The sequence below is a fragment of the Narcine bancroftii genome, chromosome 2 (genome assembly GCF_036971445.1).
Source record: "Narcine bancroftii isolate sNarBan1 chromosome 2, sNarBan1.hap1, whole genome shotgun sequence".
Taxonomy (NCBI): Eukaryota; Metazoa; Chordata; class Chondrichthyes; order Torpediniformes; family Narcinidae; genus Narcine; species Narcine bancroftii.
The window spans coordinates 179,121,156-179,147,444 of NC_091470.1; the positions used below are offsets into that span (position 1 = coordinate 179,121,156).

The following is a 26,289-nucleotide window of genomic DNA, read 5'->3' on the forward strand; positions in this document are numbered from 1 at the left end:
GTCTTTTATTGCCTTGCCAAATAAAGAGGTCCTTATCAATGTTCATAAGTTCATTGCCCGCTCAGAAATCTGATGGTGGAGGGGAAGAAGTTGGTTTTGTAACATTAGGTGTGCGCCTTCAGGTTCCTGGACCTCCTTCCTGACGGGAGCACTGAGAAGAGGGCTTGGCCTGGATGGTGGGGGTCCTTGAGGAGAGAGGCTCCTTTCTTAAGGCACCAACTCTTAATGGAGTGTAGACCGGTGTCCATGATGTCGCTGGCTGAGTTCACAGCTCTCTGTCGCCTTTTCCTGTCCTGAGCGTTGGCATCTCCGGACCAGACCAGTCAGAATGCTCTCCAAGGTACCCCTCTATAAGTTTGCAAAGCTATTTGGTGACAGGCCGAAGCTCCTCGACCCTCTAATGAAATATATCAGCTGGCGAGCCTCCTTCGCGATCATGGAGGCCCCAGGACAATTCTTGGAGATGTTGACACCCAGGAATTTCAAGTTTCTTCCGCTCTCGCTGCGGAGCGCTCGATGAGGACTGGGCTGAGTTCTCCTGGTTTCCCCTTCCTGAAGTCCACAATCACTAAGGCAAAGGGCGCGGATGCCACACGCGGCGTGATGTGTCGCATCTTCCCCGACACTTGATATCCAACTTGTCTGTGATATCCATCCCTTCCGCGTCTTCTTCATTCTTTGGACAGTCGAAGCTGATGATCACATCTTCATTTTGGAAAGCAAATACTGCAAGTGATCAAAATCGTGCGCAAACTTTTTTTCAGCGGCTACGTTAGATGCGATTCTCCGTGGATCGTCCCCCTGTCCTGGTGGGGAATCTTGTGCGGTCCCTTGAACCTGAGAGCTACGTCACCTGGAGCAATGCTCCTGGCAGGGCCACCCACGGCGGTGAGGTCCTTGTCAAAGAACCAAGGGCTCAACGGAGGAGCAGGCGGACGAAGTGACTCTGAACTCCGGGCATTTCGTGGAAGCAACATCAAGTAGCATTAAACAAATACACGCATGAGCGTCTTGGCTCGGTGGATCAACGGAACGAAGGCCACCATCCTCGACCTCGATGGATAACCGCGATGTCGAGATACGTTTACTTGACGTATCTTGTTGACTACAAGCCCATTAAATTTAACTTAATGTCATTCAATTACACGATACCTTGTCATGTTTAAACAGTCTACCGTATACATTTCACAGTCACGGCTTTAACCGATTGATCGCTGATAAATATAAAGATGAAAGGATGTGATATCCTAATTAATTATTCCTTTTATTATTCCACTGATTTTCTTTTAAAGAAAATATAATTTCAATGCAAGATGCAGGTACGCACCTAAATATGGTCGACTGTATGGGTTTTCTCGTGATCTCTTGGATTTTAAACACATGAAGTCTGCAGACGCTGTGATAGTGGTAAATAAAAACGCACAGAGATGCTGGAGATACTCAGCGTCCACAGGAGGTAAAGATTTATCACCAAGGGCGAAACACGAGAGCCTGCAGACACCGCGGTTGAATTAAAAACACGATGTTGGGGAAACTCAGCAGGTCAAACAGTGTCCTTTATACGGCAAAGGTTAAAGATACGCGACCGACGTTTTGGGTTAGAGCCCTTCATCAAGGCGTGGGAAAATGTCGGCAGGCGTCCAAGCAAGAGAGTGGGGGGAAGGGGTGGTTGTAAATGCAGGAGGTGGAGAAGGGAGGGAGGGGACAGCAGCAATCGAGTGGAGGAGAGATGGCTGGGTGAAGGGAGGGAATTGAACTGGAAAAGGGGGAGGGGGAAGAGGGGAGCAGGTTGGCTGGAGGGTGGCCAGACGGAAAATCAGGGGTCGCTGAAACTCTCAAAGTAAAATGCGCGAAGAAAGCGGGAGAGATGCGTGAAATTAGATCGTGTTCGCCCTGCGGATGCCCGGTGTCTCTCACACCCCCCCCCCCCCCCCGCCCCACCTCGCCTTACGATGAAATGGGCCAGGACATAACAACTGTGAAATGTTCCAAGCGTTTTCAGAAAAGCCTTCAATAACTGGAAGCATCGACAGCGCATTTACACCGCTCAGTGGAAAAATGGGGATTATGTTCATAGTTTTGTCCAAGGAACAATAAACATTTCCAATATTTGTTTCCAGAATTAAAAAAGCTGAAAGACCTTCTTAAGAGTATTGGTAAGAAAAGAAAGTCGACCAACCATAAATTACATTTGGTCCAAGTTCAGGAAGGTCACGTCAAGTTTATTGTCATCTGATTGTACGAGCACAACCCGAGGAAACCGCGTTCTCCGGTCCTTCGTGCCAAACACGCGGACACACACACAGACCGAACACAGACAGACAAACAATACACATACAGGACAAATACTCATCTATACAAATAAATAAATGATGTTTCATGAATAGGAGAGTCTCGGAGGGTGGGTGTGAGCGGCTCCTTGGGTTGTTCAGCGTCCTCGCTGCCCGTGGAAAGAAGCTGTTCCTCAGCCTGCTGGGTCTGGCTCTGACCCTACTTCATCTCTTCCCCCACGGGAGCCGCTGAAAGACACTGTGAGAGGGGTGTAGGGGGTCCTCGATGATCTTGCGCACCCTCTTCAGACAACGATCGGGGTAGACAGACTGCGGAATTTCCGTGAGGAAGTACAGAGGGGGGGCAATGAGTCCTCAGAAGGGCAGCTTCTCCACCAGCCTCTGGGAAACTGATCGGATTAGACACTAAGTGGAAGTCAGTAAGCAGAGGCCTGGTGTGTGAGGCGTTGTTCTCCAGGTGGGGCAGGTCCGAGTGAAGTGACGTGTCATCTGTAGGACGGTTTCTTCTGTAGGCAAATCAAGATGGGTCCAGGGCCTCTGGGAGGGGTGTGATGACGACTTCCATCACCAGACGCTCGAAGTCTTTCATAATGGTGGAGGTCAGGGCCATGAATTGGTAGACAGTGAGGCCTGGAATTTAAAAACATTTTTTACATTTTTTTAAATTTGGGCCTATAGGCCCTTCCGGCCCAGAAGTCCGTGCTGCCCAATTACACCCAATTAACCTGCAAATCCCCAGTACGTTTCGAATGGTGGGAGGAAACCCGAGCCCCCGGGGGGGAAACCCACACAGTCACGGGGAGAACGTACTAACTCCTCACAGACAGTGCGGGATTTGAAGGCCGGTCCCGATCGCTGGCGCCATAATGATCCCACTGTACCAGCCATGCCGCCCTCCTGGCTACCTGGGCGATAGTCTTGGACCCCGCGGGAGTGATGGACCGACGCAGGGAGGCATTGAAGATGTCCGTTAAGACCTCCGCCAATTGGTCTGCAGAGTCCAACAGTATCCGACCTGTATGTTGCCTCGATCTGTGGAACTCGCTGCCGCACAAAGCAGTGGAGGCCGGATCACTGGGAGAACTTAAACGGGAAACGGACCAATACCTCATTAGTCAGGGTATCATGGGGAAAAGGCTGGAAATTAGAACTAGGGGTGATCTTAGTGCAGAGTCACAGAACCGACTCGATGGGCCAAGTGGCCTGCTTCTGCTCCTTTAACTTGTGATCTTGAACTTGGACAGTAAAATAATTATTAGATTTTTTAAAATGCTGAAATAAACCATTGATCAGTGCCTAGTAGTCAACAAGGTTACTCATGGGCTATACGACCTGCTTCTCTGATCTGCGACTCTTTCGAAGCTGAGGGCGATTGTTCATTATTTTCTCCCCGTATTTTAAGAAGTGATTGGCCTGATACGTGGAACTTGAGCTGAATCGAATTCTGACCGATCTTTTTTTTTAACTCAATCTAATTCGTGAAACACACGCACAGGTTGCCAGGGGAGCGATTCGCGTAGACGAAACTAAAAGGCAGGCTCTGAGCAGCGATAGGAGAGAAAGTGAATGGAATCTTAGGCCTGGCAGTGGAAAGTGAAATTGAACTTTACAGAGTGTGTGTATGTGACCGTTCATCAGGAGCTGATACAAAACCATTTGTTTTTCTGACTATCGTTCACGATCCCGTCTATGTTATTCAACCGCAGAAGAAAAACTGAAAAGAAAGACTAAAGGTGAGTGTCGGGAATTAGGGAGATCCAGTGTTAGTTGGCGGCGGGTCGGAGGGGACGGGAGTTGAGTTTTAAGCGTCACGTTTGCAGGATATAATTTTCTGAGAACGTATAAATAGAGAACCGATGGGATCCTTCTCACACAACAGAGCATGAAGATGGGTCGGGTTATCTAGACGTCATGGCAAGGTACGAACCAAGAAACGTCCCGGATTTTTTAAAAATTTCATAAGCTGAAAGTGCTTCACTGCTGTCAGAAATAAAGGCAGTTTACAACTCATCATTTAAATTTGGGAAATCATTTTCTTCTGCTTTTAGAACTGGAAGAATGCAGAGAGAGTAGAGGTATGAACGCCGTCCATGGGCGTGCCCGCATCTTTTAGGGTCTTTGGACAAGGTACTTGGAGCTTAGGAAAACAGAGGGATATGGGTGAGCCAAGTCCTTTCTCGGGAAGGGACATATTAGGTACAACTTTGTGGGTGGTAGGACCTGTATGGTGCTGTGGATTCGTTCGAGACTGAAGTGAATATGAAAATAGAAACCGAGATGGAGATTTATATTATCTTTGGGCTGTGGGTATGTTCCTTTGTGGTGATACGTTTCCTCCATGATATGTAGTTCTCATTGGATATATGGAGCTGGCTTGCCCACGGATAACTCATACCTGATGACTCCTTAACCACCCCCCCCCCCACCCCACCTTGGTCCTGGGCCATAAAGGTCGAGCACCTTTCCCGTGCCGCCATTCCTATCCTGGGATCCGGGCCAGCAAGGTTCTTCTGTGTATTAAAGCCTATCATTTCCTCAGCTTGTCTCTGTGGCTACTGGTAGTATCCTACAACCTTATAAACAGATTGCCGAATGAGGCGAAAAAGAACCAATTAAACGATCGAACGAAAGACAATGCGAGGATACGCGCCTTGTAAAGGGGCCTGGGATCCTCGTGCGTGACGGGCTGAAGGTAAACGTGCAGGTTGTGTCGGTTGTGAAAAATCAAATGCAAAGCTGCCGTTCATTTCAAGAGGAATAGAATCTAAGATCAGGGATGTGATGTCGAGACTTTATAAGGCCCTGGGGAGAACTCACGGAGCAGTTTTGAGCTCTTCGTTGAAGAGACGTTGGATAGAGTTCAGAGGAGGTTCACAAGATGATTCTGGGAATGAAAGGGTTATAGTATGAGGCTCTTGGCCTGTACTTGTTGGAATTTAGGAGAATGAGGGGGGTGGGATTTCACTGAAATATTTCGAACACTGAAAGGCACGGACAGAGTAGACGTAGAAAGGTTGTTCCCCACAGCAGGAGAGTCTTGGACAAGAGGGTACTGTCACATTTGTGGCACGAAATGTGAAGTTAATAAAACATCGAACACAAGTTTTATCAGGTAAACTTCTTAGTGTCTTTATTCTCCAGTTTCCTTTGTTCTCCTGCTTGTGCTCTTATCTCTCTCATACCACGTGACTTCCGGTACATCTCATACATATTCATTATCATGACATCCCTCCTTTAATCAGAAATAAACTTTACCTTCACTTACCAATATCCCTCGGAAACCTACAAACATCGTAACTAATGGTAATACTATAACTCAACTACATAAAATTTACTTCCTACAGCACTCATACATGCACTTTATGATATAAGATTAAAATACTGTCCCAACGTTCTTATTAAAACTATGGCACAAAGTCTTCGTATCGTTTGGGCACTTTCCGGTTTCGTTTCGGCCTGCCTGCGATATTGTCGTCGCTTCTCGGTTGTTCACTCTCAGCATCGGCAATACTGCTCGCCACGGCTTCGGGTGTTTCTGGCGCTCTAGTCACTTCATCAGGAGTGCTGGTAACTGCCTCTGGAACATCATCAGGTCTCTCAGTTTCAGCATCTCGTATTGGCCTTTCAACCTCTTCGCTCGATGTATCTCTGGACTGGTACCTTTTTACACCTGATACATTTCTCTTATACAGGACTCCAGTCGGAGACTTAACTGTCACCATACTGCCACTTCTGGATATGACAGTATAGGGTTGATGGTAATAAGGTGCGTCTAGCTTACCACCAGTTTCATGCCTCACTAGAACATTATCTCCTGGCATGATGTCTGAGTACTTGGCTCCACGTTTTGAATCTGTGTACAGCTTTGCTGCACCTTTCTTTTCAGCATCGTGGTCCCTCATCTCCTGGTCGTCTCGGATTTCCTTTATTTCTGGCATTTTTGTGCGAATTTTTCTCCCAAAAAGTGCTTCTGCAGGACTTTTTCCAGTGGTTGCATGAGGCGTTGCTCGATAGACAGCCACATAAGATAGCAATGCTTCTCGCCAATTTTGTCCTTTTGCGTGTGCAATCCTCAATCGTTTTTCAATGGACTGATTTTGTCTCTCTACTTCTCCGTTGGTTTGCGGCCATTTCGGTGTTACTTTATGATGGTGGATACCTGTGGTCCTCATGTATTCTGCAAATGTCTCTGAAATGAATTGTGGACCATTGTCAGAGTATAATGTAACAGGTAATCCATATCTTGCGAATATCTCTGTTAACGCTTGTATTGTTTTTTCAGTGGTTGTGGACTTCAACACCACGTACTCATAGTATCTGCTGTAGTAATCTATCACTACCATAATTGATTCACCCGTCGGTAAAGGTCCAAGAAAATCAACAGCTACATCGATCCATGGTCCTGTCGGGAGTTGCGTACTCCGGATCGGTTCTGGCAGATTACTCCTACTTGTGATTTGACATCCGTGACATGTTTTAACAAATCTCTCTGCATCTTTATCACAACCTGGCCACCATACCTTGGTCCTGAGGTTTTGCTTGGTACCAACAATGCCTAGATGTCCTTCATGCGCTAAAGATACGATCTTCGGTCTCAATCTTTGCGGTATCACCAATCTGCAACCTCTTAATACACACTGTCCGATGCAACAAAGTTCGTCTCTAATGGGAATGTAAGCCTTGTGAGTACACTTGTCCCATTGTCCACTCTGTATGCATTCTCTTACTTCCATGAGTTCTGGATCACGTTCAGATTCTCTCTCGACTTCATTCGTAGTCACAGCTTTCAGTGTCGACTGAATAGCTGCGAAGCGTACGAAGCTCTCTGTTTCTGTTCCCAATTCTGACTTGGATTGTGGACATCCATCCTTCACCAATCTGGACAGCGGATCTGCAATGTTTGTTTTCCCTGCAATGTGGATTACTTTATATTTTTAGGGTTGTAGTCTGAGTACCCATCTCTCTATTCTGGCACATGGTTTGGATCTAGGTGCATAGATCACCTCTAATGGCTTATGATCTGTGATGAGTTCAAATTCAATGCCGTATAAATATGCATGGAACCTCTCACAGGCCCATACAAGTCCGAGTGCTTTTTTCTCTGTCTGAGAGTACCTTCTTTCCACATCTGATAACGATCTACTGGCATAGGCAATGATTTTTGGTCCTCCATCATGCATCTGGACCAACACAGCTCCTAAACCAACCGGGCTGGCATCCGCTATGACTTTGGTTGATGCCGCAGGATCATAATATCCAAGAGTTTTTGCATCTGTCAGGCTTTGCTTCAGCGCTGTGAACACTTTCTTCTGCTCAGATCCAAAATGAAATGGTACACCTTTCCTGGTTAATTTCCTTAGTGGTTCTGCCACTGTAGCGAAATTAGGAATGAACTTTGCACAAAAATTAGCCAATCCCAGGAAACTCCTCACCTCTGTTGCGTTCTGAGGTGCACGTGCCTCGGCAATAGCTTTCACCTTGGCCTCTGCAGGGTTTAGTCCTTCCCGTGTAAGTCTGTGTCCCATGAAGTCCATTTCTGACACACCGAACTGGCACTTGTTTCCATTCACGGTAAGGCCTGCCTCCTGTAGTCTAGATAGTACACGCCTCAACCGTTTGTCATGCTCTTCCTTCGTTGGTGCATGGACTATGATGTCGTCAGAAATGTTGGCAACTCCAGGAATGCCTTGAATCACTCGATGGATTTCATACTGGTAGATCTCCGAAGCTGCATTAATTCCAAATGATAGTCACAGTGAGTCACAAATGTTGTTACATCTCGGGAACCTGGATCCAGCTCTAATTGATGATAGCCCCATTTCAGATCAATTTTTGAGAATATCTTACTGGTAGTTAGTTCTTGAAGTATTTCCTCCACTGTTGGTATAGGGTGTCGTTCTCCAATTATAGCTTCATTGGCCATTCTCATGTCAACACATAGTCTTATGTCACCCTTTGGTTTGGGCACAATCACTATGGGACTGACCAATTCTGTTGAATGTTCCACCGGTTCAATAATGTCTTGTTCAATCAATTCTTTAATTTTGGCTTTGACTTTCCCACGAAGTCCAAACGGAGTTCGGCGCATTGGTTGTGCCTTGGGTTTGACTGTTTCATCTACCGCTAGCTTCAATTGTCGACCTTTCAGCTTTCCTACTCCTTGGAAGACTGCGGGGAATACTTGCTTCATATCCTCGTATGACTGAATTGAATTGACACAAGCTCCAATATGAAGTATTGCCAGGTCTTGCGCTGTGCTTCTACTCAGCAATGATTCTCCCCTCTCTTCTATGACCATAAACTCTGCTTCGGTGTACTTATCTCCAGCTTCAACAGTTGCAGTAAAACATCCAATGGTCTGCAATGGCTTGGTTGCTGTGTATGGATATAGTTTCTTGGAACACTTCTTTGAGGTACAGATAATCTTTTTCCTTTTCAACTTCTCCCATAAATGTCGATCAATCACATTACTGTCACTGCCTGAGTCTACAATGACCTGCACTGTCACTCCACCAATGATCACTGGGACCTTCTCATGATGTCTATCATTCAACGTAAATTGGTAACAAATCTGTCCCTCCTGGGTATCATCATCGTCACCGTCTATCTGGCGAATGGTATCTTTCTTTCCAGGATACTTTCCTTTCCCCCAGGCTTTGCCTTTGGAAGTTGTACTCTTCCTCTTCTGGTCTGCATTGGACTTGCTTTTGCACTTCTTTGCAAAGTGGTCCTTACCTCCACACTTTCTGCAAACTTTGCCTTTGGCCGGGCAATATGGGTCTTTTCCAAAGTGACCTCGGTTTCCACATCGATAACACTCCACGTCCTGCGTCGACGTATATCTTGGCTGGTTATGGCGATGTGAGAGCCTCTTAATTTGCTGGCTTGAGTTGTCTTTCAGGGTCATGGTATGAAATTGCCCTTCAACGGCCTCTAATGCAGCAGCAATGGTTAAAGCATCGGTGAGTTCCAACTCACTCCCTCTTTCCAGTAGACGTCTTCTAAGTTTATCTGATCTGCAGTGCTGTACGACTTGATCCAATAATTGGTTGTCCAAATCAGCTGGCATGTAATTGCATCCAGCAGCTAGCTGGCGTAGTCTCGTCACGTACTGAGCAATTGTCTGGCCATCTTCTTGTCTCGTTCTCCGAAACAAATGGTTTTGAAATGTAGCATTCGGTGTCACTACATAGTGTGCATTTAATGCATCTACCGCTTTCCGGTACTCATCTTTTCTTCCAGTATTCAAAAGTGTCTTAAATGTTTCCCGAACTGCGGGTCCAGCCGTGAAAAGCAGTAACGCCCTTCTCTGCGCTTTTTGTTCAACTGTACTGGTATTTAGAAATAGGCCATGACTGTCAGCGTAGGATTCAAATTCTTCCAGCCATGCCTTCCACTTAACACTTACAGTGCTTACATCACCCGTTGGGTCAAAATGAGCAATTCCACTATGTGTTAGAAAGTCACCGTCTGCCCCAGCCATGAGGAAATATTCCAGCCCCAAAAGTACAGAGTCAAAGAGAAAATTCTTATCACCTTGAAGTTGTCTTCAATCCTCTGTAATCTTCTTTAGTCTTTAATTTTCTTCAAGCTTCTCCCATCCTCGTCACCAATGTCACATTTGTGGCCCGAAATGTGAAGTTAATAAAACATCGAACACAAGTTTTATCAGGTAAACGTCTCAGTGTCTTTATTCTCCAGTTTCCTTTGGTCTCTTGCTTGTGTTCTTATCTCTCTCTCATACCACGTGACTTCCAGTACATCTCATACATATTCATTTTCATGACAGGTACCACTTCAGGATTGAAAGGCGTCCGCTCAGAGCAGGGAAGTGGAGGGATTTCTTTAGCCAGAGGGCGGTGAATGTGTTGCCACAGGTGGTGTGGAGGCCGGGTCACTGGCAGGGCTGCCATAGTTCACCGAATGAAGCAACTCTCCCCTCCCCCAACCACCACCCCCCTCCTCCTCCACTGTGGAAGTAAGCAGAGATCAAGTTGATTTTGGGGACGTAATAAACATTATTTCATGCTAGAAAAACCTGCTGTTGTTTTTTGTTGTTGTTGTTTAACCACTGATACAAGTAATTCTGCTGATGTTCCGTTAACCGAACTAATAGCCAAAATAACCGAAAACCGTCCAATCCCAAGTGTTTCGGGTAAACATACTGTATAAGGATATATTTTCATCACAGAACCTCGGGAGGATTATTCGGGCAGTGGTAAGTAGTGTATTAAGATGACTGAATAAGACTGGGACGCTTTTCACAATGTTCAATCAGCCGATAATGTAGTTTTGAAATATTTCCCATACAAATGTGAAAGTACAAAGGATTGGCCCGGGAAATGCTTTCATTCTCACTTCAAGGTGCTCTTCCTTTTACGGTAAAACTGTTTGTTCACTTGAATCATGTTTATGATCTCAGTGCAAATTAATTTTGAAAAAAAAATCACATGTATTTAAATGATGATAAGACATTGGAAATGGTTGGGAAAATCAGATGCATCTTTATAAATTCAGAAAGATCATGGGGAAAAAACGTAATTGTTTGCATGTAAGAGATTTGGCTTCGGTGAGCACCTCCGCTCTGCTCGCATCAGTGACGGGGATCTCCCGGAGGCCAATCCCTTCAGTTCCACGCCCCCACTCTCGCATCGACACGTCTGTCCGCGGCGTCATGCCCTGTCAAACCACCAGTAAATTGGAGGAGCAAGACCTCGTTTTCCGTGTGGGCCTCTCTAACCAAGACGGCATTAACATCGACTTCTCCGGTTTCTGCTGGCCCACTCCCCATCCCCCTCCTCTCCCTATCCCTCGGTCTCCTTCCCTCCAGCACTCCACCCCCTTCACAGAACCATCTTCCCCTTCCTCAACTCCCTTACCCACCTATGACCCCTTCCTGTGGGACCATGCTCTACCCCTACCCCTCCTCCCCACCATTTTGTTTGGCACCAGCCGACATCTTGCTCGTCCCTTGATGAAGGGCTCAAGCCCGAAATGTCGGTTCTGTATCTGTATCTCTGCTCGATGAAGTTCACTGTTTGACCTGCTGGGTTTCTCCAGCCACGTGGTTTTTAATTGTTTGTACGTGAAGTGTCTACATCATAATATTCTATGTTTTCTTGGATGGCAAAAAAGAGAGCATAAATTTATAAGACATTCGACATTAATGGAAATTAAGGAAATTACATGGGATAATTGATATTTGGAATTATTTTCAGTCAAACCAACTCCAGGGGAGGTTTTTTTTAGTTTTAATTGGGGAAACAATAAATATTTTACTCCCTTTTATTTATTTTTATTCATGCATTTCGAAGGAATTTGAAGATTACCAACTTTTTGAGATTAAAAGCTCCACGTGATCACATAAGAAATTTCTGTGTCGAATGCACCCAGATATCATCTGGGAAGTTGATGTGTTGTCGTTTTCCCCTTTTCAGTCGTTACTTTCTTCCAGGGATTTTTTATACACTTTATTTATTAGAAAATATTTGGCAAATGTCTCACAAAATTTCAAACTTGATCCGTGGAATTTTATAAACAAGATAAAGAAAGTAAAGAAATATAAAGAAAGAAAAACCTCCCTATAAATCCCTCTCCAATTCACTCTCCCCACCCCCCACCCCCTCACCAACCCTCCTCCCAACCCCCAACCCCTAACCCCCTCCCTTTCACTCCACCCCCTCCCCAAACCTCCTCCCCACTTCCCTCCACCCCTCCCCAATTCCCTACCCCCTTCCCCAACCCCCTCCACAACCCCCTCCCCAACCCTCTCCTCCCCAAATCTATAAAAAGGAGAAGCTAAAGAAAAAATGGACAGGAGGAGACTTTACTTTCAAACTTATAAATATTCGTAGAGACCCATTAGAGAAAGGGAATATTCGAGATTGATTTAAATTTTAATACCAACCATTTGTAAATATAGGGTCCATATTTCACAAAATATAAGGTATTTATCTCTTAAATTATATGTAATTTTCTCAAGTGGAATCCAGCTCCGAACTTCTGCAGGCCGTCTGTCCGTTTCCATATCAGGTTCCGACTTCCAAATTACAGCAATACATTTTCCAGCCATTGCCAAGGCGATCACAACAAATTTTACTTGATACATATTCAGTTTTAATCCCTCGAACATCTCCCAGTAAAAGTAAAATTGTGGGAATCTAACTCCAGTTACTTATTCTTCCAGGAATTGAAATGCTTCGCCTGCAGCTTGGTACAGTACCAGAATGATTCCAATGTTAAATAATGTTTACACTTTGGGAAAATGGCAATTCGATGTTGTTGCTCATTGAACTGAGTGAAATGTTCAGTACAATTTGAAACAAGTTAACAGTTAGAATCAGAATCTGAATTTATTGTTTCAAAATTCATGGTTTAGGGGGCAGCGTCACGGTACAAACATTTATGTAAACCACCTTACTAAAGAAAAAGTCAAAGTGAGGCCATGTCTGGGGGTTCGTTGTCCATTCAGGGATCTGGTGGCAGAGGAAGAAGCCGTCCTTGTGCCGCTGGGGACTCGTCTTCAGGCTCCTGTACCTTTTACCTGATGGTAGCAGAGTGAAGAGGGCACTTCCTGGGTGGTGGGGGATCCTTGACGATGGAAACTGCTTTCTTGGAGACGACCTTGATGGAATGAAGTCTGGTGCCCGTGATGTCGCAGGCTGAGTTAACAAAGCTGTGTCGTTTTTATCTTGTCCTGTACATTGGCACCACTGTACCAGGCAGTGATGCAACCAGCCAGAATGTTCTCCACGGTCCACCTGGAGAAGTTTACAAGAGTCTTCAGTGACGTACCGTAGCTCCTCTGACACTTCACAAAGTCTAGCTGCTGGCGAGCCTTCTTTGTGTTGGCATCAACATGGTGGCTCCACGACAAATCCTCGGAGATGTGGACACCCAAGAATTTCAAATTCTTGACCCTGTCCACTACTGACCCCTCAATGACTGGTTCTTGCTCTCCTGACTTCCTCCTGAAGTCCACAATCATCCTCTTGGTTTTGTTAACGTGGGACACAAGGCTGTTAGTGTGACACCCCTCCGAGCTGATCTACCTCACTCCCACGCACTTCCTCATTGCTGTTTGCGATTCTGCCGCCGACCGTGGTGTCATTGGCAAATATGTAGATAGCTTTGGAATTGTGCCTGGCCACACGGTCATGGGTGTACAGCGAGTGTGCTCAGTACACATCCTTGGGGTGCACCTGTGTTGATTATCAGTGAGGAGGAGAGTTGCTTCCAATTCATTCAGACTGGTCTTCCAATGAGGAAGTCAAGGATCCAGTTGAAAAGGGGTTGCAAAGGCCCAGGGTTTGGAGCTCGTTGACCATCCCTGAGGGAATAATGGTGTTGAAGGCTGAGCTGTAGTCGATGAAGAGCGGCCATGTGTATGAGTTACTGTTTTGCTGTTGAATCCAGTGGACGCAATAAATTAAAACAGTGTTCTTAATTTGCACGACTAAAAGTGAATTTTGGATTTGTGCTCAAATTTTTCAATGGCTAAAAGATCATTGTAAAAGAACATGTCTAATAGTTGAAAAGGTGTCGTAATTATCTATAGGGAGCAGAAGGTGCATGTACATTCTTAAAACCTCTTCCTTTTTACTGAGTTCACCCTTTTTTTTCTTTTTTTTCACACCATAAATCACATTAGCCATGATATACACTTTTTCTTTTTCACACATACACAGTGACTTTTTCTCCCCCACCCCTCCCTCCTCCCAAGCCACCCCCCCACCCCCCCCCCTCAGAGTTCACCCTTGACACGGTCGGTTTACAGCAATTAGCACTGCTAATGGTTCATGATTAATCACGTTGGTTAAAAATCGACAGCAATCAGGGTGGGTTTTTTTCCAAATAGCACAAGTGTCATCTCAATCGGATGCACACTGGCTGGCATTCAATATCCCGCTTGGAAACAGATTGTGGAGGTGTTAATCTGCCCATCTGATTGAAAGGGGAAATCATTTTAATTGGAAATACGGAATGAAAATCCAAAATGTTAGCGACTGAGCAAATGTGAACCAGAAACAATTGCGTGAGAGGGGAGTGTGGGAAATTCAGTCCTCATATCTTCAGGGCAGGGGGTGCTACAGTTGGGAAAATGCTGTATATTCTGGTATGTATGAAGGTGGACAGATCTCCTGGGCCTGATTAGATACATCCAGGGACATCTCCTTTAAAACACATCTATATACAATATAAAATATAATCTGTCACGTGTGGCACAGGACGTGGCCCCTGTCCATTATGAATAAAAGCCTGTGAATCAATGAGCCCATCTCAGCCTCTCGAGTTATTTACTATGCACCAATGTGGGTCAGACCTGATGGGGATTTGGGGAGTGCTGTAGAGCAGAGAAATGGAAGAGTTCAGGTGGATGGTGAAATCGGCATCACAGATAAATACTGTGGCTAAAAATCACCTGGACACCCATTGGCCTTCGTCTGTCAGAGAACTGAGTAGGGAGGTTGGCAGGTCATGTGGCAGTTATACACAACTTGGCTGTGGCCCCATTTTGAGTATCGCCTTAGGCTTTCATTGAAGGTGTAAAGAGAACTTCCCACCGTTCGCTGAATCTAATGCATTAGTGTAAAGGAGAAACAAATTTGATATTATTGTGTGGCAGCATTTCAAAAGTGTAATTGTTTAACTGCAAAACGTCAGCCTCATTAAAAAAAAGCACGAATGCATGTGAGCGTTCAGACAATTTCACACCCTGAACTTTTAAGTGCAAAAGATTTAGATAAATGTTTCCTCTGTGTGTTTTCACAGTCTCAAAGATTAGAGAATCCAAAGGTAATTGTGATTCAACAACCAAAACATTTATTTTCTGAAAATATGGAAATGCGTGTAAATTTCGGTGTAGTAAATGTACAATATGTATTTATATCCCAGTGTTCTGCTCCACTAAAGATGATTCAAAACATATTATTCTGTGAAATACAATCTCTTCCCCTTATTCTTTACAATAAACCAGTGGTTCTCAACCTTTTCCTTTCCACTCACATCCCACTTCAAGTAATCCCTGTGTCATCGGTGCTCTGTGATTTAAGGGATTGTCGGTGGAAAAGTTTGAAACCCACTGTTTTAATCGTCCCTTATTGACTCATTATGTGCAGGGTTTCAGGGCTCCAAAGGAAATGGGCCAATGACAACTTTTCTCAAGCAAAATAACAATCGGGTCGAGAGCAGTGATTCTCACCCTTCCCTTCCCACCCACAACCCACCTTAAGCTACCCCTTACTCCACTGCATCAGGAGCAGGAGATGCTCCAGACAGTTCAGGCCCAAAATGTCAGTAATATAGCATTACCCTTTATGGGCGCTGCGAGACTGGCTGAGTTCCTCTGGCATCTTTGTGCTTTCACCGCAATCACAGTGTCCGCAGACTTTCGTCTTTCAGTGGTGAACCCTTACATGGTGAGGGAGACAATTGGACGCAGCACAGATTTACGTTTGACTTAATCGAGTAAACATAAAGCAGTTTTGTGACTGCGTTTCAAGTTTACGCTAATATCCTCAGGTGTCAGTCTCCATTTTCTGAAGTGTAGAAATGTCAACTAATCCAGCGTTAGGGTGTTACTGCAAGGCTTTCAGTGTTTGCAGACGGAGCAGACGTTCCATGTCCTCTGAGAGTCTGAGGGGAGATAAATGCTCATCAAATGTACTGTTTGGGTACATGTACTGATTTGCTATTTATTTTAGAATTGGAAAGGTCTTGTGCTGGTCTGGGCCTCACCAACCTGAGGAAACCAGCTTTTCTAATGCTAAAAGCAGGTGAGAACAATGTCATGGGTTCTGATGCAGTTGGATGCAGTCAGATGCACAGTGGAAATTTTTTGTTTAGGTCCATGTAAAGCCACCGACTGCAGCCCTTCAACAGGCCGCCTGTGGTCCTTCAACAGGTCGACTGCAGCCTATTAACATGCCAACTGCAGCCCTTCAATAGGCCGACTGTGGCCCATCAACAGGCCGACTGCAGACCATCAACAGACCAACTGCAGCCCATCAACAGGCCAACTGCAGCCCATCAACAGGCTGACTGAGGCCCATCAACAGGCACCGACTGCAGCCCTCCAACAGGTTGACTGCGGCCCATTAACAGGCCAACTGCATCCCATCAACAGGCTGACTGCAGCCCATCAACAGCCCAACTGAGGCCCATCAACAGGCCCCGACTGCAGCCCTCCAACAGGTTGACCACGGCCCATCAACAGCCGACTGCAGCCCATCAACAGGCTGACTGCAGCCCATCAACAGGCCAACTGCCACCCATCAACAGGCCAACTGCCACCCATCAACAGGCCGATTGAGGTCCATCAACAGGCCCCGACTGCAGCCCTCCAACAGGTTGACTGTGGCCTATCAACTGGCCGAATGAGGCCCATTAACAGGCCGACTGCATCCCATCAACAGACCGACTGAGACCCATCAACAGGCCCCGACTGCAGCCCTCCAACAGGTTAACTGCGACCCATCAACAGGCCAACTGAGGCCCATCAACAGGCCCAGACTGCAGCCCTCCAACAGGTTGACCACGGCCCATCAACAGGCCGACTGCAGCCCATCAACAGGCCGACTGCCACCCATCAACAGGCCAACTGAGGCCCATCAACAGGTCCCGACTGCGGCCCTCCAACTGGTTCACTGCAGCACATCAACAGGCTTCTTGCCAGAAGCAGTTTATGTTTTACTCTTTATAATAGGCCTGCATCATTTTCAACACTGTTTTTAATGATCAGACTTGTCGAAATACTTGATTCGTGTATAATAACCTCACCTTCTCCTTTCGTCATTTTCAGACCAAAGGAAAAGCCTTGAGAATTTCGGTAGGTTTAATGCACCTGGAAACAATGTGAATGTTAAATCAATGGTTTAGCAAACCACATAATGAACCATTATACAGTCCTGTCTGCAAACCTGATTTCAGTTTGGTGCTGAGAATAATACGGCCAGTATCGCATCGGGATTTGCCAAGTGGCCGACTTCAATCGGCAAAATAATACATTAGAGTTTATCTCCACCACTTCATGCAGAAGAGAAGCTGCGACAGAAAGGAGAGGGTAAGGAAACAAATGATGCGGAGACCCTCACCCAGACCCTCACCCTCACCCAGGCCCTCAACCTCACCCTCAATCTCTCCCTCACCCTCATCCAGACCCTTGCCTTTAACCTAACCCTCACCCTCACCCTCACCCAGACCCTCACCCAGACCTTCACCCTCACCCAGACCCTCACCCACACCAAGACCCTGTCCTTGGTAAACTTGTACCTCTCACTTTGTTCATTTTAGATTAGTCACAGTGTTTGAGCTACCAAACGAAAATAGACACACACACACTGAGAGCAGTTCAGTTTATACAAATGTTTATTACAAATTCAATAGCTGATTTCAAACTACAATATGCAAGCCCTTCCCAATTGTGCTTATCAATGTCTGGACTGGTCCCAACTGCCGAAGCGAGGCAATGACCGCACACTTATAGTAGGTTGTCGGGGTGTCAGTAGCAGCTTCTCCACCTCCCCCGACCGGGACATTGGATGGACTCTAGAAGTTCTTCTTCTTGCTGAGAGATGTTGCCACCTCTCGGAAAGTCTCAAACTTCAGCAGCAGGACCATGGCTTATATTGCCCAAAAACTGCTTATCCAAGCACCTATTCCCACCACAGTAAGAAAGATAAGTGAGCAAGCTAGCATGCTAGGCTTCTGTCAAATAACATAAATTTTCAGCTTATCACTTTGAATACAATGGTTTATTTTGCATCAAGGCTAGGCCTCTGACAGTCTGTGACCAAAACAAGCAGGAAGATTAAATGTTCTTGGTACACAGACGTCCTTTCGTCAGATAACTGCATCTCTAGCTCCTCGGTGGAATTTAGCTTATGTCTGCTGATTCTAAAAAAAATAATCAGGTTCTCAGCCTTGCAGAAACAAAGGCTGCAAAAGTAAAAAAACACGGTTCAACTCTTCCATTACAGACCCTCACCCAGACCCTCACCCTCACCCTCACCCAGACCCTCACCCTCACCCTCACAGACCTTCACCCTCACACTCACCCTCGCCCTCGCCCAGACCCTCACCTTCACCCTCACCCTCGCTCTCACCCTTGCCCAGACCCTCAACCTCACACTTGCCCTTACCCTCACCCAGACCCTCACCCTCACACAGGCCCTCACCCTCACCCAGACCCTCGCCCTCACCCAGACCCTCATCCTCACCCTCTCCTCATCCAGACCCTCATCCTCACCTGTGCCCTCACCCTTGACCTCACACAGACCCTTACCCTCACCCAGATCCTCACCCTCACCCAGATCCTCACCCTCACCCAGACCCTCACCCTAACCCTCACACAGACCCTCACCCTCACCCAGATCCTCACCCTCACCCAGATCCTCACCCTCACCCAGACCCTCACCCTCACCCAGACCCTCACCCTAACCCACCCCCAGACTCTCACCCTCTCACAGACCCTCACCCTCACCCAGACCCTCGCCCTCACCCAGATGCTCACCCTCACCTTTGCCCTCACCCAGTCCCTTGCCCTCACCCTCACCCTCCCATCCAGACCCTCACCCTCACCCAGACCCTCGCCATCACTCTCACCCTCACCCAGACCCTCACCCTCACCCTCACTCTCACCCTCACCCTCGGCCAGACCCTCAGCCTCACTCAAATCCTCGCTCTCACCCTCACGCCCTCACCCAGACCTTCACCCTCACCCAGACCCTGACCCTGACCCTGACCCTGGTGATTTATGCTGCTCTGTGCATTTAAGATCACTGATCAGTGAGTTCGCATGTATTATAAATAGGTTTACTATTTGGTAAGATACTGCATTTCCATTACGTTGCCATTCACATGGGTACGGCGGGAGGAATCTAAAATCTGCATGGAATGGGGAATTATTCAGTCAGAAGTGACAACTTGCAACGTTTCAATCAAAGTGAAGAGAATGCAGTCCCTGAAAATGCACGACACTGGAGTGTAATTCAAAGGAGGGAGATTCCAATCGGCGTATTTAGTGGAATAGACAAGAGTTCACGGCACGTCAGTCTAGTCCAGTGGTCCTCAGCCTTTGACTCTCCACTCACACACCTCCTTAAGTAATCTCTTACTAACCACGGGCACTGATGCCACAGGATGCTACAGGCGCTCTGTGGTTGGCAAGGGATTACTTAAGGAGGAGTATGAGTGGAAAGAAGAAGGTTGAGAACCACTGGTCTCATTGATAGAGGGTAGTAAGGGGAGGAATGTCTTCTGACAACCATGCAATGAGCTGGGTAAATGGCAGCAGCTTTGTTCTCCTCGACATCATGATTGTTCTTTCAAGAAGAACGACTTAACGTTTAACCAGGTTTATTTTCCTTGTGCTGCTTTCCCCCTGTCTTCAACCGATAATGGTCGCGTTTCCTGATTCAGCCCAACCCTCGCACTGCATGCTGGGAAATGTAGTTCTTATTTAGCACGCATCCAAACACCCAAAGACGCAATCATTGTTGCATTCAGGTCAATGGATTAATGATTGAGCACATAGAAGCAAAAGATAAACAATTAATGCAAGGTGGATTCGATTAAATCAGATGATTGAAAAAATATATTTCATTCGTCAGAACTGGAAAATAATAAACGAAGTTTTGAAGCCCTGGGTAAGTATGAATGAAACTGGCCTGTTCTCCCACCCAATAAAGTGGCGAATAGTGGGATTGCAACATTTTTCACACGACAATTAGTTTCTGAAAGTTTTTCATTTCAATTCCTCAGATAAAATGCTGAAAGATAAAGATGCTAGTACGTTTTTTTTTAATGTACTCCTTGCTACGTAGATTTGGAATGTTAAGGGGCGTTGTCATCGTCGTGGCTATTCCTCGGGGTCGAGGATGAAGATCTTAATTCCTCTGGGATCTCAAGTGGCTTATGCATCCAATCTTGGGAAGTGGGCCCACCGAACGAAGACGCCCGGGCGCATATTGTTTTAACGCGTACTTGAAGCTGAACTCTTCACCAATCGATCAATTGGTTTCGATGATGCGGTAACCGCGGCGATTGGAGCTAAAGGACTTATTGCCGCCTTCACAGCCGCTGAGTTCAGGCTCACTTCGCCCGTCCCTGCTGAGTTCTTTGTCAGGGACCTTGCCCTCGACCTCACCGCCATGGTTAGGGTCGGGATGTAGCAAAGCAAGGTTTGGCCTGCATTTACTGTAAAGCTGTCTTATATAGTAGTTGATGGCAAAAGTATTATTGCTCAGTGAGTGCAAAATGACTGCAAAAAGCTCGTTGCTTTCTGGAGGTTCTGTCTGATGAGAATGTGTAGAATGATCAAGGTGCCACTGTGTTGGTCCCGGTATATCGAGAGAACAATGGACATCGCTGAGAAGGTGTAGATATGACTGACACGTTGAATGTGAAAGGTCTTTGAATGGTTTACTTGTTTTGGAATGGGGGCTAAGTCTATCCTTCCTGTAGAACCTCAGCGCGAAGCGCCACTTGATCCCCTCTTTGGTTCCGCGCACAGCCATACAAGAAGGTGGTCATCGGGTAGAGGGCCCCGTTGGGTACGCCCTTCCCCCTCCCCCCTCGTTTTCCAAAACCATAAGGCCATCAGGCAGTGGTCAGCATGCAGCGTCCTGCAGAAACTGAGAACTCATGGGCACAGCTGGCTGGCGGGGAGAGGGGCTCTCCCTGTCAGATCCTTCGTGTCCTACCGAAACATCACCTACAATGTCCCTGAGATACTGTGATGGGGTGGAGACCATCCCCTACTTCTTTGCTGAATGCGGATTTACTAAGAGCATGTAGGTAGGGAAGGATGTCACGGTTCATCCCCAGCAGCACGTGGCAGAGGACTCTATGGGCTGTTTCTGGCGACAGATGTCCAGAACTGCTGGAAGACCAGCGACTAAGGTATAAGATGCCCTTTAGCCTGGCCGTGTCGGTCTTTCAGCGCACGGAGACGTCAACCAGGTGACATCTTTACTGATCTCCCATCTTGAAAACGAATAAATGAATATTTTTCTCCTATATAACCATATAACAATTACAGGACAGAAACAAGCCATCTCGGCGCTTCTAGTCTGCACCGATTTAAGTGAACTCCATTAGTTCCACCTACCTGTTCCCTGCCCATAACCCTCACATCCATGTACTCATCCAACCTCCTCTTAAATTACAGAATTGATCCTGTCGCAACTACCTCTTCCGGAAGGTCATTCCACTCCTCCACCACTCTCTGAGTGAAGAAGCTTCCTCTTATATTACTCCTAACGTTTTGCCCCCTAAAACTTAGCTTATGGTCCCTCGTTCTAATCTCCCCTTCCCTCAAGGGGAAGAGCCTATTCACATCTACTTTATCCCCCTCATAATTTTATATACCTCTATCAAATCCCCCCTCAACCTCCTCAACCTTCTACACTCCAATAAATAAAGTCCCAGTCTTCTAGATCTTTCTCCGTATTCTAGATACTGCAATCCAAGCAACATTTTAGTTAATCTTCTCTGCACCCTCTCGACCTTATTGATATCCTTACTATAACTTGGGGACAAGAAATCCACACAGTATTCCAAACTTGGCCTCACCAATGCCTTGAACAATCTCAACATCACCTCCCAGCTCTTATATTCTATGCTTTGATTTATAAATGCCAGCATACCAAAAGCCTTCTTCACCACCCTATCGACATGGGAATCCACCTTCAAGAAACGATGAGCCATTATTCCAAGATCCCTCTATGCCTCAGCAATCCTCAATGCCCTCCCGTTCACTGGATACGTCCTATTTTGGTTAATCTTCCCAAAATGAAGCACCTCGCACTTATCTACATTAAACTCCATCAGCCACCTTTCAGCCCACCTTTCCAAACAGTCCAAATCTTTCTGTAGTCCACGAAAAAGCTCCTCAATATCCACAAATCCCGTTCCTATTGTGAGAATTTATTTTTGAATTGAAGGACATCAGATTATTGAATTATAATGGATCTGACGTTCCAATTGTTACAGAAATATTACTTTTCCAACGTAATGCAACAATGGCAGGTACGGAAAATTCAGATCACTTTACTCCTTAATTAAAAATGTATTTTGGTTTAATTAATTGAGTCCAACCCGTTTGCACTTTGTTTTCCTTTGCTTACTTTGAAGTCTATTCTATGGGTAGCACGACACTGTTACAGTAACTAGGACCGGGGTTCAAATCCCTTTGTACATTCTCCCCGTGTCTGTGTAGGTTTTCCCGGGTGTGGGGGGCTCCGGTCCACCCACCCTTCGAAACATACCGGGGGTTGTATGTTGATTGGGTGTAATTGGGCAGCACAGTCTCGTGGGCCGGAAGGTCCACGCTGGTCGTCCACATTTAATAAATTTCAAATGAATACCATTTTAACCTTATATTTCATTAACAGAACTCCAGCTTAATGGAAAAGAAGCTGGTATGTATTATTTAATGTATATTCTCCACCAATAAATGTCTCCCTTTGCTTTAACAGAGATTGCTTATTGTTAACTTGTCGGATGATCTTATTGTAATAAATGTCTTTTTTTAAACTTTATTTATTCATTCAAAAACAAATAATATATGAGATATACAACAATTAACCATAAACATGAACGTTATTTATATATATATAAAAAAGAGAAAATAAAAGAAACCACCCCCCCCCCCTTCAGCCAACTCTCCTAAGGAGAGCCATAAAGAAAGAAAAAAGAAAAAACATTAAAGAAAAATTAAATATACATATTAAGATCTAATCAATGTAAATTGAAATGTAAATATTCTGAATACAATGACCTCTTATTAGTAAAAACATTATAATTATCACGCAAAACATGCGTAATTTTTTTCCTTATTAGACAATATTTCATCTCATTATGCCATCTATTAATATCAATCATATTTGTATCTTTCCACGTACTAGCAATACATTTTTTTCACGACGGATAAAGCTAAATATACAAAAGCAAGCTGAAACTTATCTAATCCCAAGCCTTTCAAAGGTTGCAAACGACCCAATAAAAATACTGTTGGATCTAAAACTATTTTAATCTTATACAGATATTCAAAAAACGATTGAATGTTCTTACAAAAAGTTTGTATATGTATACATAACCAAACAGCATGAAAAAAAGTTCCAACCGTATCACCACATCTAAAACACAAGTCTGATTCATGAAAACCATACTTCTTTAATTTTTCAGGTGTTAAATATAATTGATGTAAACAATTATAATTAATCATTGCATAATGGGCATTTATCAATCTAGTTACACTATCATAACAAATATCTAACCAATCATCTTTGGAATAAATAAAACCAGTATCCGCTTTCCATTTACTTTTAGATCTATCCCAACCCTTTTTATCCACACCATCCTGTAATATTTGATACATAGATGAAATATAACCCTTCTCTGGGTTATATTTGAGACCAAAGTCTCAAATTTTGTCATTTCAGGTAAAATCATATCTCTACCAAATACACATCTTACCAAAGATCGAATTTGATAATATAGAAACAAAGAATTCTTATCAATACCAAAACCTTCCCTCATCTGATTAAAAGATAAACATTTACCCTCTTTAAAACAATCTCCCAAATTTTTCACTCCTTCAAATCTCCAATGCAATAAACTTCGATTATCTATTGAAAAAGGAATGTTGATTATTATACAATGGAGTCAAAGCCGATAATTTACCCCTAGAGCCTATCATTTTTTTTTTCTTTATCCATAACTTAATTAAATGTTTTAGTATAGGCACATCATATTGTTGTAACAAATTTATATTCCATCTAAATAAAAATTGATGTATTTCAAATTCAGAAATATTAGCCATCTCAATTTTGGCCCAACTAGGAGGCTATACCAAATCCATCAATGAAGTAATAAATTTAAGTTGGGCTGCTTCATAATAATTTTGAAAATGTGGTAAACGTAATCCCCTAACTCATATTTCCAAGTTAAATTAGTCAAAGGTACTCTCTAAACTTTACCTGTCCATAAAAATTCCCTAACCATTTTATTCAAATCTCGAAAATAAATATTATCAAGAAAATACGGAATAGATTGAAACAAATATTGTATACGCGGAAAGATATTCATCTTAATTGTATTTATCCTACCCATTAAATTAATCCATTTGATCAAATCAATTTTAATTTTTTTCATTAATGGAACATAATTTAATTTATATAAAGATTGATAATTAACATTCAAAATTATACCCAAAAATTTAATTCGATCAGTCCATTTCAAATTAATGATATTCTTATAAACTGAATAATCTCCTTCACTTACTGGTAATATTTCACTTTTTTTGCAATTAACTTTATATCCAGAAAGACATCCATATTGTATCAGACACTCCTTCAAGTGTAAAAGTAACTGAGCTGGGTTTGTTAAATACACCAATACATCATCAGCAAATAAATCAATTTTATACTCCTCGTCTAAAACTTTCATACCTTGTATCTGTGTATTTTGTCTTATCAATTGTGCTAAAGGTTCAATCACTAACACAAACAAAGCCAATGATAAAGGACAACCTTGATGAATTGATCGGGATAGCTTAAAGGGTTCTGAAATCAAACCATTTGTCAATACTCTAGCTACCAGTTTACCATATAGAGCCCTAATCCAACCAATAAAAAAAAGACCAAACTTGAATTAATCCAAAACTTTAAACAAAAAGTTCCATTCAACTCTATCAAATGCCTTTTCTGCATCTAGAGATATCACCGTTGGATGATCTGAAGGTTGTCAAAATCTATTAATCAAACTAATCACGTGCAAAATGTTATCTGAAGCTTATCTATTCTTTATAAAACCTGTTTGATTCATATGAATCAACTTAGGTAGAAATGTAGCCAATCTATTCACAAATATTTTAGCTATTATTTTATAATCTACATTTAACAATGAAATTGGTCTATTTGAAGATACCTTCAAAGGATCTCTATCTAATTACAGTAATTAAAGCACTAGAACAAGACTCAGGTAATTCATAATGTTCTCCAACTTGATGTAATACATCCCCAAACACTGTAGATAAATCATAATAAAAAAATTTATAAACTTCAACCGAAAATCCATCATCACCAGGCGATTTACTGTTCGGCATTTCCAGCATAGCCATTTTAATTTATCAATCAGTAAATGGTTCTTCTAACTCCTGTATATCTGCATCCTCTAATATCGGTAAATTCAACTGTGATTAAAAAAAGAGCAATCGATCCAGTTTCTTGTTTTCCTTCAGATGTATATAACTTTTTATAAAATGAGTAAAATTCATCATTAATCTCATGAGGTTTATAATCTAACTGCATTAATAGTCCTTGAAATCTGTTCTTTCTTTAATCGCCACGCCAGTACCTTATGTGCTTTCTCTCCCCATTCATAATACCTTTGCTTAGTCCTATTAATCACACATTCAAATTGATAAGATTGCAAAGTATTATATTCCAATTTCAACCTAGATACTTCTATTTTCTGATCTTCTGTCGCATCTTTCAGAAATTCCTTTTCTAACTCATCAATCTGTTTCTCTAATTCAAAACGCTAATTTAATCGATTCTTCTTTATTTTAGAAGTATATCTAATTATTTGTCCTCTCAAATAGGCTTTCAGAGCATCCCATAATACAAACTTACTTTGAACAGAATTAGAATTTTCTTTCAAACAAAATTAATTTGTTTTTTCAAAACGTCAATAAATTCCATATTTTTAACAACATTGTATTAAACCTCCAACGATAGGCCACTTGGATTTTCTCAGAAGTTGCGTATGTAAAATATAACAAAGAATGATCTGAAATCACCCTACGTTTATATTCCACTTGTTGTATTTTCCCTTGTAAATGTGCCAATACTATAAAGAAGTCAATGCTTGAAAACAATTCATGTCTAGATGAATAAAAAGAGAAATCTTTCTCTGTTGGATTTTTTTCTTTGGCTTGGCTTCGCGGATGAAGATTTATGGAGGGGTAATGTCCACGTCAGCTGCATGCTCATTT

At 43.9% G+C, this 26,289-nt stretch overlaps 1 protein-coding gene across 23 annotated transcripts in view; it reads left to right on the forward strand.

Annotated features, from left to right (window-relative positions):
* The window catches only part of LOC138754670 (myosin heavy chain, clone 203-like), a 132,387-nt gene that overhangs the window by 66,458 nt on the left and 39,640 nt on the right, over nt 1-26,289 (forward strand). For 19 of the 23 annotated variants that reach the window (XM_069919295.1, XM_069919294.1, XM_069919315.1 and 16 more), the window contains 13 exons: nt 1,293-1,319; nt 2,121-2,156; nt 3,998-4,024; nt 4,340-4,366; nt 10,483-10,509; nt 12,478-12,504; nt 15,063-15,086; nt 17,092-17,118; nt 17,326-17,352; nt 19,901-19,936; nt 20,052-20,078; nt 22,284-22,319; nt 22,685-22,711. In XM_069919295.1, the coding sequence (XP_069775396.1) occupies nt 1,293-1,319; nt 2,121-2,156; nt 3,998-4,024; nt 4,340-4,366; nt 10,483-10,509; nt 12,478-12,504; nt 15,063-15,086; nt 17,092-17,118; nt 17,326-17,352; nt 19,901-19,936; nt 20,052-20,078; nt 22,284-22,319; nt 22,685-22,711 (375 nt within the window). The remainder of the gene's footprint in view (nt 1-1,292; nt 1,320-2,120; nt 2,157-3,997; nt 4,025-4,339; nt 4,367-10,482; nt 10,510-12,477; nt 12,505-15,062; nt 15,087-17,091; nt 17,119-17,325; nt 17,353-19,900; nt 19,937-20,051; nt 20,079-22,283; nt 22,320-22,684; nt 22,712-26,289) is intronic. The other 4 variants (XM_069919301.1, XM_069919300.1, XM_069919302.1 and 1 more) reach the window with 4 other exon arrangements.